Below are 17801 nucleotides of genomic sequence, written 5' to 3'. Positions count from 1 at the left end.
GTGAATGTGGTCTGGACTATGTGGCTGAGGGTCATAAGGTCAGAGATGCTGCCCAGTAGTCCAGGTACACGACTAGTCTGGAAGAGCAGAGAACACATGACAGTCTTTTTTTATTGTGGCGAAAGCTGCAGCCAGAGGGATGACACCTCAAATGCCAGGACTGATCATTCTCTCCAAAACAACACTCTTTACCCCATCCTCTCCTGCTGATGCCTTTATATAAACCCAGTCCCCGCTCCACTTTACCTACCAGTAGCAGGATCCAGACAGACCCTTTCTACACAACACCTGGGGGTAGTAGGTAAATCTGTCTGGATGGTCAGGATACCACTGGACTCTTCCTAGAGCTGGCCGCCCGGCCAAACTGAGCAATCGGGGGGAGAAGGGCCTTGGTCAGGGAGGTGACCAAGAACCCGATGGTCACTCTTACAGAGCTCCTCTGTGGAGATGGGAGAACCTTCCAGAAGGACAACCATCTCTGCAGCACTCCACCAATCAGGCCTTTATGGTCGAATGGCCAGACGGAAGTCACGCCTCAGTAAAAGGCACATGACAGCCCGCTTGGAGTTTGCCAAAAGGCACCTAAAGGACTCAGACAAGATTCTTTGGTCTGATGAAACCAAGATTGAACTCATTGGCCTGAATGCCAAGCGTCACGTCTGGAGGAAACCAGGCACCGCTCATCACCTGGCCAATAACATCACTACGGTGAAGCATGGTGGTGGCAGCATCATGCTGTGGGGATGTTTTTCAGCGGCAGGGTCTGGGAGGCTAGTCAGGATCGAGGGAAAGATGAACGGAGCAAAATACAGAGATTATATGGGATAATGCAGATTTTTTGTAATATCAGATAGACTGTAAACCCCACACTATAAAACATATTTTTTTCCTCAAATACTTCTAGTAAGTTGAACTTAAAGTCAATAAAAAGTCATTATTACTTACAATTATTGTGGTACTGACTCAAAACTAAATGAGAAGTCACATCAACACATTTCTTTTGGTTATGATAACGAATTAACTTTTTTCCTAGCATGCTCTACTGCAGGTAGATTTTTGGGAATTGTTTTTAATATCTGTATTTTTGCATGTACATTGAGTGATTGATTGATTCATATTATGCTACACAAAAGGCGCTTTCACATATCTCTGTATGATCCAGGTCCTAGAGCGTTTGGTACCCTGATCCGCGCTATAAGGCATGTGTTAAACGCAAACAAACCCTGGCTTAAACCATTCCTGGATCTGCGTGTGTAGCGGGTCCAAGATCCAGGACCATGGTACCAGGTATTGTGACACAGCAGGGCGATTCGCGTGGAACTTTTTGCCCGTTGTAAACAAGCTAGCTTGCTAATGTCATGTAGAATGTGTGTCTCACAAAATCGCATCCAGAAACAGTTATTTTCAGATCTTGTGAAAGCAAAACACTGCAGGAAACCGAACTAGCGAAAAATTGACGAATGACGAATAACATATTTTTCCAAACTAATCCAATCATTTGGTTACATTTTTTGCACGCGTTACTGAAATGGTTGTTCCAGATTAAATGGTTTAGGTAGTCTCCTCACACTGTTCCTAACCCTGGCAGTCATTATGAATGCAGGTTGCAGGTGAATAAAAATGTCAATTTTTGGATATCCTAACTCTGGCTGGATTCCAATCAGAATTACACTTTGCAAGCGAGCATAATGTGACTTACAGGTAGGGTTGCACAATTCTGGTAACTTTCCCAGGTTTTCCAGAAATCCCTGTTGGAAGATTCCTGGAAATCCTTCAACCAGTATTTAAAAAAAATATTTGTGTAGCATAAGATTAATCAATCAATCACTCAATGTACATGCAAAAACACAGATATTAAAATCTATTCCAAAAAAATCCACCTGCAGTAGAGCATGCTGGGAAATAAGTTAATTTGTTATCATAACTTATTTGTTTTTGGTTGATGTGACTTCTCATTTAGTTTTGATTCAGTACCACATAAACATTTTAAGTAATAATGACTTTTCATTAACTTTGAGTTCAACTTACTAGAGGTATTTTAGTTAAAAATGCCTTGGGATTTACAGTGTATCTTGGAAATATCCCTACTTTGTAAAGATATCTTGGCAATTTCCACAGATCAGATATCTTCCAGTTGTTTTTTCAGCTCAGAGACGGATTTCTTTACATCCTCAAAGGAGATGTGTTGGTTGACAGTGATGCTGGGTAAGGCAGATACAGGAAGGACACAGAGAGACTGGAGACTCTACAGAGACAGATCAGGGAAAAGAGGATGGTTGAGAATTTTATTTTCTCCACTTTCAGCATTGACACCTGCTGCTGTGGACAGAGAGCCAGTGATGTTACCTGGAGGAAGTGGATGTGATCCTCTGTGTGTGAGAGCTGCTCCAGCTCAGCGTCTCTCCTCCTCAGCTCAGCCACCTCCTGCTCCAGTTGCTTCAGGAGTCCTTCAGCCCGACTCACTTCAGCCTTTTGCTGGGCTCTGATCAGCCCCTTCACCTCAGAGTGCCTTCTGTCAATGGAACGGATCAGCTCAGTGGCCCTGATGGCCTTTTCCCACAGTGGGGCTCAGTGGGATTGGAAAGTGGTCATGGGCTCCTCACTGGCTCAGGTTTTGCTGCACTTCATTTTAGGAGTAAGCCCTTTTACATATGACTATCTGTTAAGTGGACACGTAATGGTCAACAACAGTCACCTTGAGAGACTTCACAGCCTGTCTCACCTCCTGTATCTTTTTCTCCCTCATCTGGATTCTCTGTTTGGAATTCTGCTTTGTATCCCCCAGCTGCCTCTGTAGAGAAACACATCATTTTAGTTCATTTGTAGAACTGTTTTTATTGAAATTACTTCATGACTTTATGATAAGCACTTTATGCTGTAATTTTCATGTATGTGGTATATCTTCACATGTACATGTATGTGGTATATTTTCACATGTACATGTATGTGGTATATCTTCACAACTCTAAGCACAAAAATCTAAACAGAACATCAAAATTGCTCATGTTTCCAACCTCTAAGCACATTTTAAATTGATTGAGTACAACAAACAAATTCACAAAGTCACTTGTTCAATGGACCAAATCACTCTTTAATTTGGATGCATATTCAATCTAAGTATCTGCTTTTCAAAATTCACTTTACTTTTGATATGATTTTCTTGTCATTTGTTAACAATACAATTAATTAACTATCACCTAATCAAACTGCTCAAAACTGATAACCACTGAACCAAAAAATGTAGTGCCTAGTTAACGTATATTGTTTGATAACTGCTGAACACTGTAGATTTCTACATTTTTTATGTATCAATTTGACAGAAATTTATTTTGGAAGGTAAAACCAAATCCTATATGGATGTGGCTGTAAATACTGCATCATCATTCTCCATCAGCCAGTGTGCTTCAATAGGACGAAGTGGAAAGACTCACTCTATGTGCTACACAGCAAATATTCCAGTGTTACATAGTGTAGATTTTTCTGTGTAACATTTCTAGTGTGGATTCAGATGTTAAATTACATGGAAAACCGTACTTTAGTAGCTCAGAACGTGAAACTGAGGAGAGTGACATGGAGTTGAAGAGAGAGGATGACGGAGCTGCAAGGTGTGGAGGTTTATGTGCCTGTGAAGAGTGGGAAGAAAGGAAAGGATGACAAATATGATTCTGGCCCAGTGGGAGTGAGATTTTTGGAGAGAATGGATCCTTGCCTTCTGGCTGATCCATATGTCATGTCAGGTTGGGTGGAGAAGAGTTTGGGGACTGTTGAGTAGGTGAAAGTAACTTCAAGTGGACTCGTGATGATTCTTTTGTGTTTCTTCCATCCAGAGGGAGTGGGCTGTCCGCACCAAAGGAATGTGTAGTATCGGTGGAAAAAGTTGTGTGTTTTAACTGTAGGGGTACCCATGATGCTGGAGATCAGAAGTGTCCGGTGAGAGAAAGGCAGGTTGAGGTTGCCAGGATCAGAGTAGTACAGAAGGTGTTGAATGCTGAGGCAGTGAAGAGAGTAGTAGAGGAAGATCGGTCCAGTCCTGTGGCCTTCACCAAGTGAGATCCCTTGCGAATATGTTATCATAATAATGTTATTATTTAACACAATACAACACGTATTTCATAAGGCTTTATTTTGAGGCCCTAGTTTTACCCTTATACAGTGGCCTGAAACTCACGGTTTACAGGCCACATCAGGCCTGCAAGTCACATAATTCTTATTGAAATCCAGCCAGAGTCAGATTGACAGCGGGGTTTGGAAGACTAAGCTTCTTCTTCTTATTATTATTATTACATTTATATTGGCGGATCGCAATCCGATAGGAATAACATGTGCTTCAGTAAGGTGGGTTTCTTAGTGTTCATAGCCATGGTTATCAACTGTACTGCAGAAATGGAACGTAAATCACAGAAAATAGATTTTGCGGTGGCTTTGGTGTACGAGATTTTACTGCAGAAGAGTTCCAAGGTGTGTTGAACGATAGTGCCCCATCCTCCCAGGCTGCCAGCCTGGTGTAGGATCATATAGGGCCAGGTAGTGGAATAGTGGTGAGGTTTTAATGGTTGTAGGGTTATAGTTGGTAGGGGCATTTTTCTTTTCTTTTCCCCATCCTTTTTCCTGTCCCTTTTTCTGTCCTGCTATGAATAGAAAATGTAACGAGTACTTTTGGGTGTCAGCGAAAATGTATGAGTAAAAAGTACATTATTTTCTTTAGGAATGTAGTGAAGTAAACGTATAAGTTGTCAAATATAAATAGTAAAGTACAGAAACCCCAAAAAACTACTTAAGGAGTACTTAAGTATTTTTACTTAAGTACTTTAGACCACTGCTTTTTAGTCCAGGACGAGGCTTAATCTGTTTCCTGGAAACCGCCCCTTTCAGTGCACCATAAAGCAGAGGAGGCTTTGCAACACCAGGGTTGTGGGTTCGTTTCCCACAGGGGACCAGTATGAAAAAATAAAAATAAAAATAATAATTTTTGCTAAAAAATAATAAAAAATAATAAAGTCTGCTAAATGACTCAAATGTAAAATGTAAAAATTAGGCTGGTGGGAGGAGCTATAGAAGGACAGGCTCATTGTAATGGTTGGAACGGAATTAATGGAACGGTATCAAACACATCAAACATATGGAAACCACGTGTTTGACTCCATTCCATTAATTCCATTACAACCATTACAATGAGCCTGTCCTCCTATAGGTCCTCCCACCAGCCTCCACTATCATACAGTAATGCTGCATTCAACCGCAGCAGTGATCCATGCAGCCACATAAAAAAAAAAAACATGTTTTAAGTTTAAATGTTACAACAACCTAGCTATGTTTTTTTATTTTGAGTTATTAAATACTTTTTGATTAGGTTCACAGCATAATATGCACATCTGCAAGCATAGCAGCTAAGGCTGGACAAATATTAATTATCTCTTCTTTTGTTTTAATAATTTATGTACATAAAGGGACATATTTTTTTAAATAAAACAATGGCCAGTTTGCGTCTCAGTTGTATGCACGCTTTTTAAAAACAAACATAATAGGCTATGTCTGGCCAACAAATTCTTTGTTTTTTCAATATGGTCCTTACCTGATTGAGTTTGACACCCCTGCTTTACACCATACAGTGTTAAAACAAAACCCCAAAATTATTTACTGTAACACTACAGGTGTTCATTTCTTACACTGAGAAAGTGTAACAGCGTCAGCACTAAGTAAAGGGAGTCCAGTTTACTCTAAATCAAGTGTTATGTTTGACACTGTAGGTGTTGCGTATTACTCTACAGTAGAGCTATGGAAACAAACACCACAATTTGAACACTTTAAGAGTAAAATGGGGAACCCTGCAACAGAGTTAAATCTTTAACACTTTCAAAAGTGTTATTTATCACCAGCATAGTGGGACTCATATGTTCACTGAAAATAGTGTACATTTTACACTTTCAGAGTTAAATGACAAGTCACATAGAAAAGGTGATCTTTTACAATGTTGCATTGGGCAGAAATGGCATACAACACCGTGCAACATTTTTACAGTAGCCAACAGCTTTACAATACCCTATTTCTGATGGTTTGTCCGACATATGTTCTGCATAAGGATAATTAAATTGTAAGACTGACATATTTCTCAACATGCTCACAACCTGCCAATGGATTCAAATTATTTAAAAAACGTTTAAATCAAATACTGTATGGAAAATTATATCTACCCTCTACTATTATTTCTAACCATCACTTTTAAAAAACTGTTTTGAAATTTATATCTTGTATTTTTTGGTATCGGATTAAATGGTTAAAATGACTAAATGGGGAGCCTATGATTATCTGTTGTATTGGTGATTAAACTAAACGTTCTTATGGTATTTTACGGAAAAAGTAGATTTTGCATGAATGACTCAAGGGTGAAAGATGTGTGAAACCCCAATTAATGCAAAATCAAAGGTTCTGAACATAAGATAGGGGGCATTATAAATGTTATCAGTTTAGTGTTTTGAAAATATACCACTTACATTGGGAAAATGTGCCAAAGTTATTGAAAAAACCCGTAACTGAAAGCACTTCAGTAACAATGTGATGATTCACCTCTTTCTTATCTCTCTACCGCCAGAATAGATGTCATTATCTTAATTATCTTATCCATTGTTCTTTTTTTTGCCATACAGAAAGTGACTACTAGTTTCAAAATGTTCACAGTAATAATCTGAATAAGCAGCAACAGTAATAATGAGTTCTGTCCTTACCTGTCTCTCAGTCCTTTCTGATTCAGCTGAGACAGTATCATGACCTTTATGTTCACCCATCGTACACAGATAACAGATAAACTGCTGATCGTTGCGGCAGTAAATATCCAGCAGTTCGTCATGACGAGAGCAGATCTTCTGTAGTTGCTTGGACTAGCTTGTGCTTCTTAAAGGCAAGAGATTCATAGTGAGGCTGGAGGTGAGTCTCACAGAAAGAAGCCAGACACACCAGACAAGACTTGACAGCTTTGAGTTTTATCCGACTACAGTTGTCACATGCCGCATCTCCAGGTCCAGCGAAATAGTGAGCAGGAGGAGCAGCTTGGACTCCTGTCTTCTTCAGATTCTCCACCAATTCAGCCAGTAGTGTTTCTGTTCAGAACAGGCCTAGGGATTAAGGTATGTCTGCACTGGGGGCAGCTGTAGACACCCTTATGATCGTCCTGGTCAAAGCAGTCCTTAATTTCGGCCCATACAGTAGCTGTGTCCACAAGGAATAGCCACCTGATCCTTCAGCAGATCGGACAACTAATGGAATCCACAGATGTTGCCATGTTGGAGCTGACACTAACAGACTGAGCTGCAGAGTATAAGAGATCCGTATTGTTTCTCTAGAAGTATTGATGATTCTAAGTGGGAAAATGTACTGGTTGAGTATGTTTACTCTGTACCTTTACAAGGTGTGGTGTTGGACCAAGGCCAGGAGGAGAGCCGCTGTGATTGTGATTGGACAACCAATGGATGTGATAGGGGAAGAGTTTAGTATTTGGACTGGAGTCCTTCCTCCATTAATCAGAATCAGAAAATTGTAAGAATGCAAAATAACCAGACTTGAACTTCATCTTGACAGAAAGCAATCCCATTGGTCTGGGACCAGGAGATGGGATTTCTTACAGAAGATGAAAACCCACACACACATTGCAAAGAATGATAAAATCATTTAGACACACACTAGTACACTTCAGGACATTTGACATAAAAACTTGTTACATATACATTTGTATTTATTATACAAAATTGAAAGATTTCACGACACTGACATGTGAAGTCATAAAAAATAAGACAAACAATTAAACCATTATACAAGTCATCTTACAGTACATTGCCAGTGCATTAAAAAAAAGCTTTCTTTTTAATAACAACGGGCTCGAATCACCAGTTCATATCCATGCAGTAGTAGTTTTAGTAGCTTTTCAGAATTCTGATCTACAGTATTAAGGAATAGGATGAAGTTACCCCTAGACACTGATCTAAGACCAGTTTTGCATTGAGGAATGGTAAACTGATCCTAGATCTGTGCCTGAGGAAAACTTCTACCCAAAGCCAGTATTGACACCTTGGACAGGCTCAGAGACACATTATTCAACCACACAGTTGCTATGCCAACCAAAAACGTCATGATGGAGAAGACTGCAGTTCTGTATCTCACCACCAGAGTGGGACATACAGTTATACTGCAGGTCTACAACAACCACAGAAATGCACTGGTTAATTAATTATATTTTTTTGCAATATGATACCTCTAGATTCAAAGTGAGTTACTATTATCCTTTTATTTTGAATTGTCTGGAATTAAAAAGAAAAATATTCAGGTACATAATAAATAGATATATCCATAATGCATTCCTCCTCAAAGTTTTTTTTTAATGATTATTTTTGACATTACTAGACTTAGTTTGGGTAACACATAAAACAGACCACGCTTGTGATCATCCATTTCCCTTTTCTTTTTTGAGTCGACAGTTTGTTGCAGAGTCTTGTGTATCACTACAATACAATATGAAATAGTACCAAAAACTTGACAATGCTTGAAACTTGACTCTCTCACACATACAGTGACATGCATGCAAGCACACACACACACACACACACACACACACACACACCAATGCAAATTAACATATACAAAGGACGTTGGGAAAATGAAGACAGATTGTTTAGACCCATGCAAGCACCTCCATCAGAGGCATTACTCAGGCAATACAGGCTGTTTTGAGTCCTGTATCAATTCAAGCAAACAAGACTGAGAGGGAGGAGGGTTGTATGAGTGAGAGTAGACACTTTAACTGACCACAGAGGAGTGCTTTCCTCTGTGTAAAACAAACAAATGGCAACTTGACAACGCATATCTTTACACCTGATCAAATCATTTTCCTACTGTAAAAAAAAAAAAGTCCAGTAATTCTCTTTCCATTAGGGCCGAATCCTAACTTAAGATCAAATATTCCATAGACATGAATGTGTTATTTACACAAACATCAGTTAAATTGCCATTACGTGGTGTCTCAAGTCAGGATTCGTCCCGAAGAGAAGTAGTGGTCATTATGGTGATGTTTTAGTAGTACCAGACGTATCGTCATGTCGATGGCCGCCATGTTGGCTGTTTCTCCTGGACCAATGAGAGCCCTCAGAACACGGTGCACCTCTTGCCCCTCTTCTTGACGGGCGGGGGGCAGAGCACGGCGCGGATGGCCTCGTCAAACACAGTCTTCAACCCTCGCTGGGTCAGGGCCGAGCACTCCAGGTACTTCACAGCACCTAACCACCACACACACACAAACAACAACAACACCTTTATTACACATCTATAAACAATAGAAGAAGAAAAAACATCTGACTCTGGGTAAGTAGATAAAGGGCTTAATTGACAAACTCGCTTTATCCCAGACTCCGCAATATGACATCATCTCACACAGCGGGTCACTTCCTGCTTAGAATAAAACCCTGTGAAAGTAACCGCGCCTTGCGCTTTACTTCTGTATCATTACATTTACATTTTACATTTACATTTTAGTCATTTAGCAGACGCTCTTATCCAGAGCGACTTACAGTTAGTGAATATATATTTTTTTATACTGGCCCCCCGTGGGAACCAGGATCTCTAGTGGCACAGTTAGCACTGCGATGCAGTGCCTTAGACCACTGCGCCACTCAGGAGTACGGAAATAGCATACCGTATAATATAGACATTTTACATTTACGTCATTTGGCAGACGCTCTTATCCAGAGCGATTTACAGTTAGTGAGTGCATTCATTTTTTTCTTCTTCTTCATACTGGCCCCCCGTGGGAATCGAACCCACAACCCTGGGGTGGCAAGCGCCATGCTCTACCAACTGAGCTACACGGGGCTACTGAGAAGATATATCATGTCCCCTAATCTTTTGAATGGGCTTCACAATTATATCATCAAATTCGTGAAAACACGGTCATTTAAGATATATACATAAAATTATATTTGTGTTTGTTGATTAATTTACTTCTACTATTATGTTTTTGCCCTGAAGACCATTCAAAAATCCTACAAAAGTTCAAAAACTACAAGGCTCCTTCCTGGAAAACTACAACAGAATCCAAATTTGCCAAGACCACCACCATTGGCTCTTCCCAATGTGGGGATGGGCAGACACCCACACCCACACAGACTGACCTATCTCCCTTGCCATGGCCAGGCCCTGGGGGTAGGTGATGGGGGACAGCTTCTTGTCCCTCAGCCTCTCGATGGTGTCCTTGTCATCTCTTAGATCCAGCTTGGTGCCCACCAGGATAATAGGGGTGTTGGGGCAGTGGTGTCTCACTTCAGGGTACCACTGAGACACAGAGGGTAAAGGTCATTAGGTCAAAGATGGAGAGCAAGGCTGGGTGGAACAGAGCTATTGAAATAAAACCTCTAATCTAGTCTGTAGGGCCATATATGGATTATAGGACTATTATGGCTAGAGTAGAGCAGAATATTAGAATAAAATAGAACACAATTAGACACTGCTGAAAAAAATAGAGAGAGATAGTTTGACACACAGAAAGGTGTGTGATGTCATCTAAGAGCATTGTAATGCTTTTGGGTTGAAACCACAATGGCCAAACTCTCTCTCTCTATACAGGACTGTAGCTATAGAACATGAACCAGGGAGAGCTATAGATGTGCTTCTTTAGGTCAGGCTCGGCAGGTCCCCTGTTCCTGTGTCTGTGAGCAGGAAGGTTCAGTACTGACCTTAGCTCGGACGTTCTCAAAGGAGGCCGGGCTGACCAGGGAGAAGCATATCAAGAACACATCCTGGGGAGAACCATAGAGAGACAGACCTTAGGGTGAAACCATTGAGATCAACCAACCACGGAATCACCTGACTCCACATGGGACAGACTGGAAGAAAAGCTCTGCTGCGGAATAGTAGATTGCAAATCAATCCTTCACAGAAAGGTAATGGGTTGGTGTTGTGTGTGTGTGTGTGTGTGTGTGTGTGTGTGTGTGTTACCGTCTGTGGATAGGACAGTGGTCTCAGTCTGTCGTAGTCTTCCTGTCCTGCTGTATCCCATAGACCCAGATTCACTGGTTTCCCATCTACCATCACATTGGCAGAGTAGTTATCAAAGCTGCATAGAGAGATAGGGAAAATCTCTTTATATCTGGATGCAAGCTCTATGTAAAGTATACTTGTCAGAAATACAAACACTACATAGAGGCAAGCAGACTTAGTCTCACTCACTCACCCACATCCATGTGTGTGTGTGTGTTTGTGTGTACTCACACAGTGGGTATGTACTCTCCGGGGAAGGCATTGGTGGTGTAGCTGATCAGCAGACAGGTCTTACCCACGGCCCTGAGAGAGAGAGAGAGAGAGAGAGAGAGAGAGAGAGAGAGAGAGAGAGAGAGAGAGAGAGAGAGAGAGAGAGAGAGAGAGAGAGAGAGAGACACTCGGTTCTTACTCACTGCTATAGAAAAACACAAGCCTAATAACGAGACACAAAAAAAAAGCTGCTGAGGTAGGTAGGCTGATACTCAGTATGTGTGGTTCTGCCTTTCTCTCTCTTTCAGTTTAAGTGTCACACAGACACTGGCCTACATTTACTTTGCCTGGGGGACTATCGACCACCCTCATGCTCTACTGCCCCCATCCCTGTTATCGACAAACACACAATACAGGAAGGGTTGGTGACAGTGGTGTGTGTGTCTATGATTCTGTGTATCCCGTATGTCAAAATGATATGAACAGATTGATGGTGGCATGGCAGGGTAGGGGGTGAATGGTGTGCGTTAGAATGTGTGTGTGTGTGAGAACTGGGAAAGAGGGGAAAAGGAGGGAGGGGTAATGAAAAATAGTTTTTTTGTGAGCGCAGGCCACTAAAAGTCTCTTGGTTGCTCTGGGAATGACAGATTAGCAGATGCAATATTAACACATTATGCTAATGCACTGATGTAATTAATTGATTAATGACCCCTAGTCATCAGAAATCCTCCAAAAGGGATTTGGCATTAGTAGGGCACTGTAGATATCAACATTTAGCCTAGGCTTAGGGGAGTACAGACAAACTCAGATAGATATAGGATCAATTATTTCTATAGTAAAATAACTACATTGGTCTACTATACAATTTGCTGTTTTTCATACCAACCCCCAAATACTGTAAATGCATTTATTATGCGTGGTAGTTAATTATGGATCGTGCATGAAGGCACGTCAAAACTATAACTGTATAGATTCCTTATATTATCACACATGGGGGAAAAAACTGTTGTAAATTCAGATTCTTATAAAACAACGCCTAGAGATTCCTTAGCCCGCATCGTCACGGATGAAGCATAATTCCGACGGCCTACGAGGCGAGTAGGTGTTTCCCATAGCATCGCTACAGCCTGGGCGTTTTCTCAGCGTAAAAATACACATCCCACACCCCGACGTCCTGCATGATATTACAAACATTCCAGAAATGAACGGAATTAAAATCGTTGTTTTTTTTATAACCTAGCCGTGCATTTCCAAGCGAATGCTTAGAAAGAAGACTTCCCATATAACGGAGAGCCCCAGCCCCTTTTCCTACACACTGCATCTCCCATCCATGATCGCATCACTGATCACACACACAGAAAGGATAAGAAAATTATCTCTACGTTTCTCAATGAGATTCTTACCCGTCGCCGACCACCACGCATTTAATTGCTTGCATTTGCGAAGGAGCAGGCGGTGTCACAAAGCAGAAGTGTTTTTTATATTTCACAATGAAAGCTAGCTGTGATTTGGATGAGAAGCGGGCCAGTCCGCTCAGCTTTCGAGCCGCAGTGAAAGGGGTCGATGAAGAGTGGCGCCAGAAAACAACGGAAAAGGCCGAGCGTATTTAAAGGGCCAGTGAGCATCCGAACTGTATTTACCCTTTCTCTTACTATTTTTTTGTATCCCCAATTAGCCGCTGCCTTCCTGGGGTCCAACAGGAAACAAAACACAACAAATAAAATACATAATACACATAACACTACATAATACAATACATAATGCAAAGCAAAATGCAGTACAAAATATATTACAATGTCTGTGTTTTTATCTGGTTTTTGAATCTGATTTTATTGCTAGCTTGAGTTACCTGCGGTGGCATCGAGTTTCATGTACTCATGGCTCTATTTAATACTGTGCGTTTCCCAGCCTCTGTTCTGGACCTGGGGACTGTGAAGAGACCTCTGGCTGCATGTCTTGTGTAGTACCGATGAGTGTCCGAACTGTGTGCCAACTGCTTGAATAGACAGTTCGGAACCTTTAACCTATCAACACCTAGCACAAAGACCAATAGTGATGCAGTCAATCTCTCCTCAACTTTGAGCAAGGAGAGATTGACATGCATACAAATGACATTCACCCTCTGTATACATCTAAGTGCAATATGTGCTGCTCTGTTCTAGACGAACTGGAATTTTCCTATGTCCTTCTTTGTCGCACAGGACCACACAACTGGGCAGTAGTCCAGGTGCGACAAAACTAGGTTCTGTAGGACCTGCCTGATTGATTTAGATGTTTTTCAGCAATAGGTTATGATCAATGATATATGTGGCACCGTGAGGCATGGGCATAGGTGTGGCTGAAGGATTCCCAGTGCAGCACCATGGAAAGAGCCACCCACCTCAGTACAGGAGACAGGTGCGCTCACTTCAGCACCATGGACAGCGGCACTGGCTGCAGCACAGTTGTAAGCATTACATTTACATTTTAGTCATTTTAGCAGACGCTCTTATCCAGTTAGTGAGTGCATACATTATTTTTATTTATTTATTTCATACTGCAGCACTCAGTTCAGCACTGTGGAAGGCTGCACTAACTTCAGCACCAGGCCAGCCGAAGACAGCACCACAGCTCTGCTCACTCAACACACCTGTGCAGGATTACTATAATCAGCACACCTGTAAGGCATTCCCTAATCAACTGACTGGCACAAGAGTACAGGCTGGACCTCACTCAAGTGGAGCAGTTAGGAAGACACAGAGTGCCTACTCTCCCACTTACACTGTGTTTCTCGCTCCTTCAGAAGGAGAGTTACGAACTCTGCCAGTGAGGCCACACCGCCCCAAGAGACTACATGTGGCCGCCATCTTTAACCACCCTCTTGCCTGAATGGCTTGTAGACTAGAATGCCAGAGACACTAAAAGCTGAAGTAAAAGCATCTGAAACATGAACTATTTTGTCGTGCGTTTACGCATTGCCCGCTTGTGTAGTCAGGCACACCCCACTCTTCCTGACAATATCAAAAGCTGCACTTTTAAGTAGTTTGTCTTTTCTCCAATGTTCGACAACAACCATTGGTTAAAAATAGGGAATCTTGTTGATTTATGACTTAACAATTTAGCCTAAACTTAACTAAAACCAACTTTTTATTGATTAAAAAAACACAGTATCAATCCCAAAACTGCAGTGCAAAAACCATAAAAACACACATTGAAAAATATACATCACACATAGGGCTGTTGTGGTGACCATATTACTGCCACACCGGCAGTCACGAGTCATGACCGCAGTAAAATCCCATGTGACCGTTTAGACATGGTAATCTCCTTTTATGCACTCTGGACATGCTTTGGTAGTACTCAATTTGCTAACGACCATCAGGTCCTAATGACCTGGTACTCAGGGCTCTATTTTCCCTCTAACCACTCTGACATCAATGCAAATGCAGGCGAAAAACACATCAAACACAAACAGTAGGCCTATAGTACTTTTAAAACTCACCTCACTGTGATGATCAATTTGAAGAAAGAAGTTCAACAGCTGGTTGAAACAGTGTAAGTGGTTGTTGTGGAGGTTGTTTCAAAGCCTAACACAACGAAATGGACAGTGCTTTCTAAGGTGATGATTCATTCAACACCCATACACATTTTAGAGCTTATGCATATGCATAGGCTTATGAGCCTAAGCCCGAGAAAAGAAACCCGAATTAAAATTAGGAGTGTGCCATTATACAATACATAGCCTACCGCATTTTACGCATGGCAGAAAAACATAAAACAAAACTGATTTAAGGTGTTTTTGGTACATAATTAGTCTAGCCTATACTCCAAAATTAAACAAATTCGAGTAATCGCATTTGAGTGTGGACTGTATTATTATGCATACTGGATGGACTGGTTGCCTTATGCTACGTTCCCAAATGTCTATCCATGAGTCTCGGAGAGAATTTATATCCTAGGCGATGCTGTTGGATCATTGATTGTGCATGGCGGCTTAGTGTTATCCTACAATTAGTGAATTTGTATTTGACTTTGAATAACCTAGCAATAGGGCACTTTTAATATTTTCATAATTAATTGGGTGACACATAACCTTTAGCTATACATAATATCTTACCACCATGCTCCTCTGTCCTTTACTCCTTTCTCGAGCACGCAGACGGACTATCAACAGTTTAGTGAAATATGTTTCGTTGCGAAAACATGTTATTATCGATGTTCCAGAAGAGATTTCACTTGGTTTCCCAAATTAAGCACTGGGTAGATGCAGGAACCAAGTTGCAGAGCCCATGACATACATCGTTTGGGCAGAATATCACCAAACAGGGCACCGAGAGCTTGCTTCTCAAACAGTGGTTGATGCATGGAGTGAAATAAGTGTTCTTAAATTTATTTCTCAGCTGCTCATATTAAGCATATTCTCTGCTATAAAACCGAAGTAGCCTACAAAACGGGAAAGCACGTGGCCTCTATTCGCTATTCGAGTGCATAAAGATAACGTCTTTTCCCCCCTGCTCCTGCCCATTTGATATTGGGCCATTCTAAATCAATTCAAATTTTACATATTAGTAAAGACATGTTTCAAAATATCACTTTTACGCTCAACATAGCCACTTCATATGCGCAGTCGCTCTGTAATGGGAAAAATATCCTTTCTATTTTATTCTGCTAAATTCAATTATATTCTTCTTACTATAAAATCATATAAAATAATGGCACAGGACTTATAAGCATATCTTGTTAGCTAAATGAACAAGCCTACAGTCTATGGCATGGAGCATAGCCAGATAACATAGCCTACAGTAGGCCAACTCATATTCTGTTCTTCTGAAATACATTTTCTTCATATCATGTTTCTTTAGACCTGACTAAAATAAATTATGGATTTATTCTGATGGTGTATATTAAATGGATTTATTAGACTTTTTTTTAAATGTAGATGTTCCAAAGGCGTGCGCATCAGCGACTTGTAGGCTGAGTGTAGGCCTGGAGATGCTAAATGTGTTTATGTTAATTATGGTCAATTACCGGTGGGACCGGCAGGCTTTTACATTTTAGTAATTTAGCAGACGCTCTTACAGGAGCAATTAGGGTTAAGTGCCTTGCTCAAGGGCACATCGACAGATTTTTCACCTATTCGGCTCGGGGATCAGAACCAGCTACCGTTTGGTTACTGCCACAACGCTCTTAACCACTAAGCTACCTGCCGCCCCAGCTACCTGCATGACAATAACCGTCTGACAAAATGTTATGACTGCCCCAGCCCATTCAATTTCACTTGATTTGCACAATCATAAAAGCTTCAAAGATTGTGATACAGTGAGGGGAAAAAAGTATTTGATCCCCTGCTGATTTTGCAGGTTTGCCCACTGACAAAGAAATGATCAGTCTATAATTTTAATGGTAGGTTTATTTGAACAGTGAGAGACAAAATAACAACAACAAAAATCCAGAAAAACACATGTCAAAAATGTTATAAATTGATTTGCATTTTAATGAGGGAAATAAGTATTTGACCCCCTCTCAATCAGAAAGATTTCTGGTTACCAGGTGTCTTTTTTACAGGTAACGAGCTGAGATTGGGAGCACACTCTTAAAGGGAGTGCTCCTAATCTCAGTTTCTTACCTGTATAAAAGACACCTGTCCACAGAAGCAATCAATCAATCAGATTCCAAACTCTCCACCATGGCCAAGACCAAAGAGCTCTCCAAGGATGTCAGGGACAAGATTGTAGACCTACACAAGGCTGGAATGGGCTACAAGACCATCGCCAAGCAGCTTGGTGAGAAGGTGACAACAGTTGGTGCGATTATTCGCAAATGGAAGAAACACAAAATAACTGCCAATCTTCCTCGGCCTGGGGCTCCATGCAAGATCTCACCTCGTGGAGTTGGAATGATCATGAGAACGGTGAGGAATCAGCCCAGAACTACACGGGAGGATCTTGTCAATGATCTCAAGGCAGCTGGGACCATAGTCACCAAGAAAACAATTGGTAACACACTACGCCGTGAAGGACTGAAATTCTGCAGCGCCCGCAAGGTCCCCCTGCTCAAGAAAGCACATATACAGGGCTGTTTGAAGTTTGCCAATGAACATCTGAATGATTCAGAGGAGAACTGGGTGAAAGTGTTGTGGTCAGATGAGACCAAAATCGAGCTCTTTGGCATCAACTCAACTCGCCGTGTTTGGAGGAGGAGGAATGCTGCCTATGACCCCAAGAACACCATCCCCACCGTCAAACATGGAGGTGGAAACATTATGCTTTGGGGGTGTTTTTCTGCTAAGGGGACAGGACAACTTCACCGCATCAAAGGGACGATGGATGGGGCCATGTACCGTCAAATCTTGGGTGAGAACCTCCTTCCCTCAGCCAGGGCATTGAAAATGGGTCGTGGGTGGGTATTCCAGCATGACAATGACCCAAAACACACGGCCAAGGCAACAAAGGAGTGGCTCAAGAAGAAGCACATTAAGGTCCTGGAGTGGCCTAGCCAGTCTCCAGACCTTAATCACATAGAAAATCTGTGGAGGGAGCTGAAGGTTCGAGTTGCCAAACGTCAGCCTCGAATCCTTAATGACTTGGAGAAGATCT

At 41.4% G+C, this 17801-nt stretch overlaps 2 protein-coding genes across 3 annotated transcripts in view; one reads left to right on the top strand and one right to left on the bottom strand.

Moving 5' to 3' along the window:
- The window catches only part of LOC311100351 (putative nuclease HARBI1), a 1214110-nt gene that overhangs the window by 982720 nt on the left and 213589 nt on the right, over positions 1-17801 (top strand). The window lies entirely within an intron of this gene.
- On the bottom strand, positions 7711-12779 carry rac3b (Rac family small GTPase 3b; the record flags this gene model as incomplete). Of its 2 annotated transcripts, none has more annotated exons than XM_084141251.1 (6): positions 12630-12779; positions 11248-11319; positions 10975-11092; positions 10713-10775; positions 10152-10311; positions 7711-9260 (listed from the first exon to the last, which is right to left on the bottom strand). In XM_084141251.1, exons 1-6 carry the CDS (start codon positions 12662-12664, stop codon positions 9130-9132), a joined length of 579 nt encoding a protein of 192 aa, XP_083997377.1. In that variant the 5' UTR covers positions 12665-12779. The 2 variants fall into 2 exon arrangements, with proteins under 2 accessions (XP_083997377.1, XP_083997378.1); XM_084141252.1 differs by having other exon boundaries at positions 9200-9260; positions 10148-10311; positions 12630-12722.

Source organism: Coregonus lavaretus (assembly GCF_964263955.1).
Source record: "Coregonus lavaretus genome assembly, chromosome: 25".
NCBI lineage: Eukaryota > Metazoa > Chordata > Actinopteri > Salmoniformes > Salmonidae > Coregonus > Coregonus lavaretus.
The sequence above is the reverse complement of the archived record's forward strand: the minus strand, read 5'-3'. Positions and strand labels throughout refer to the sequence as shown.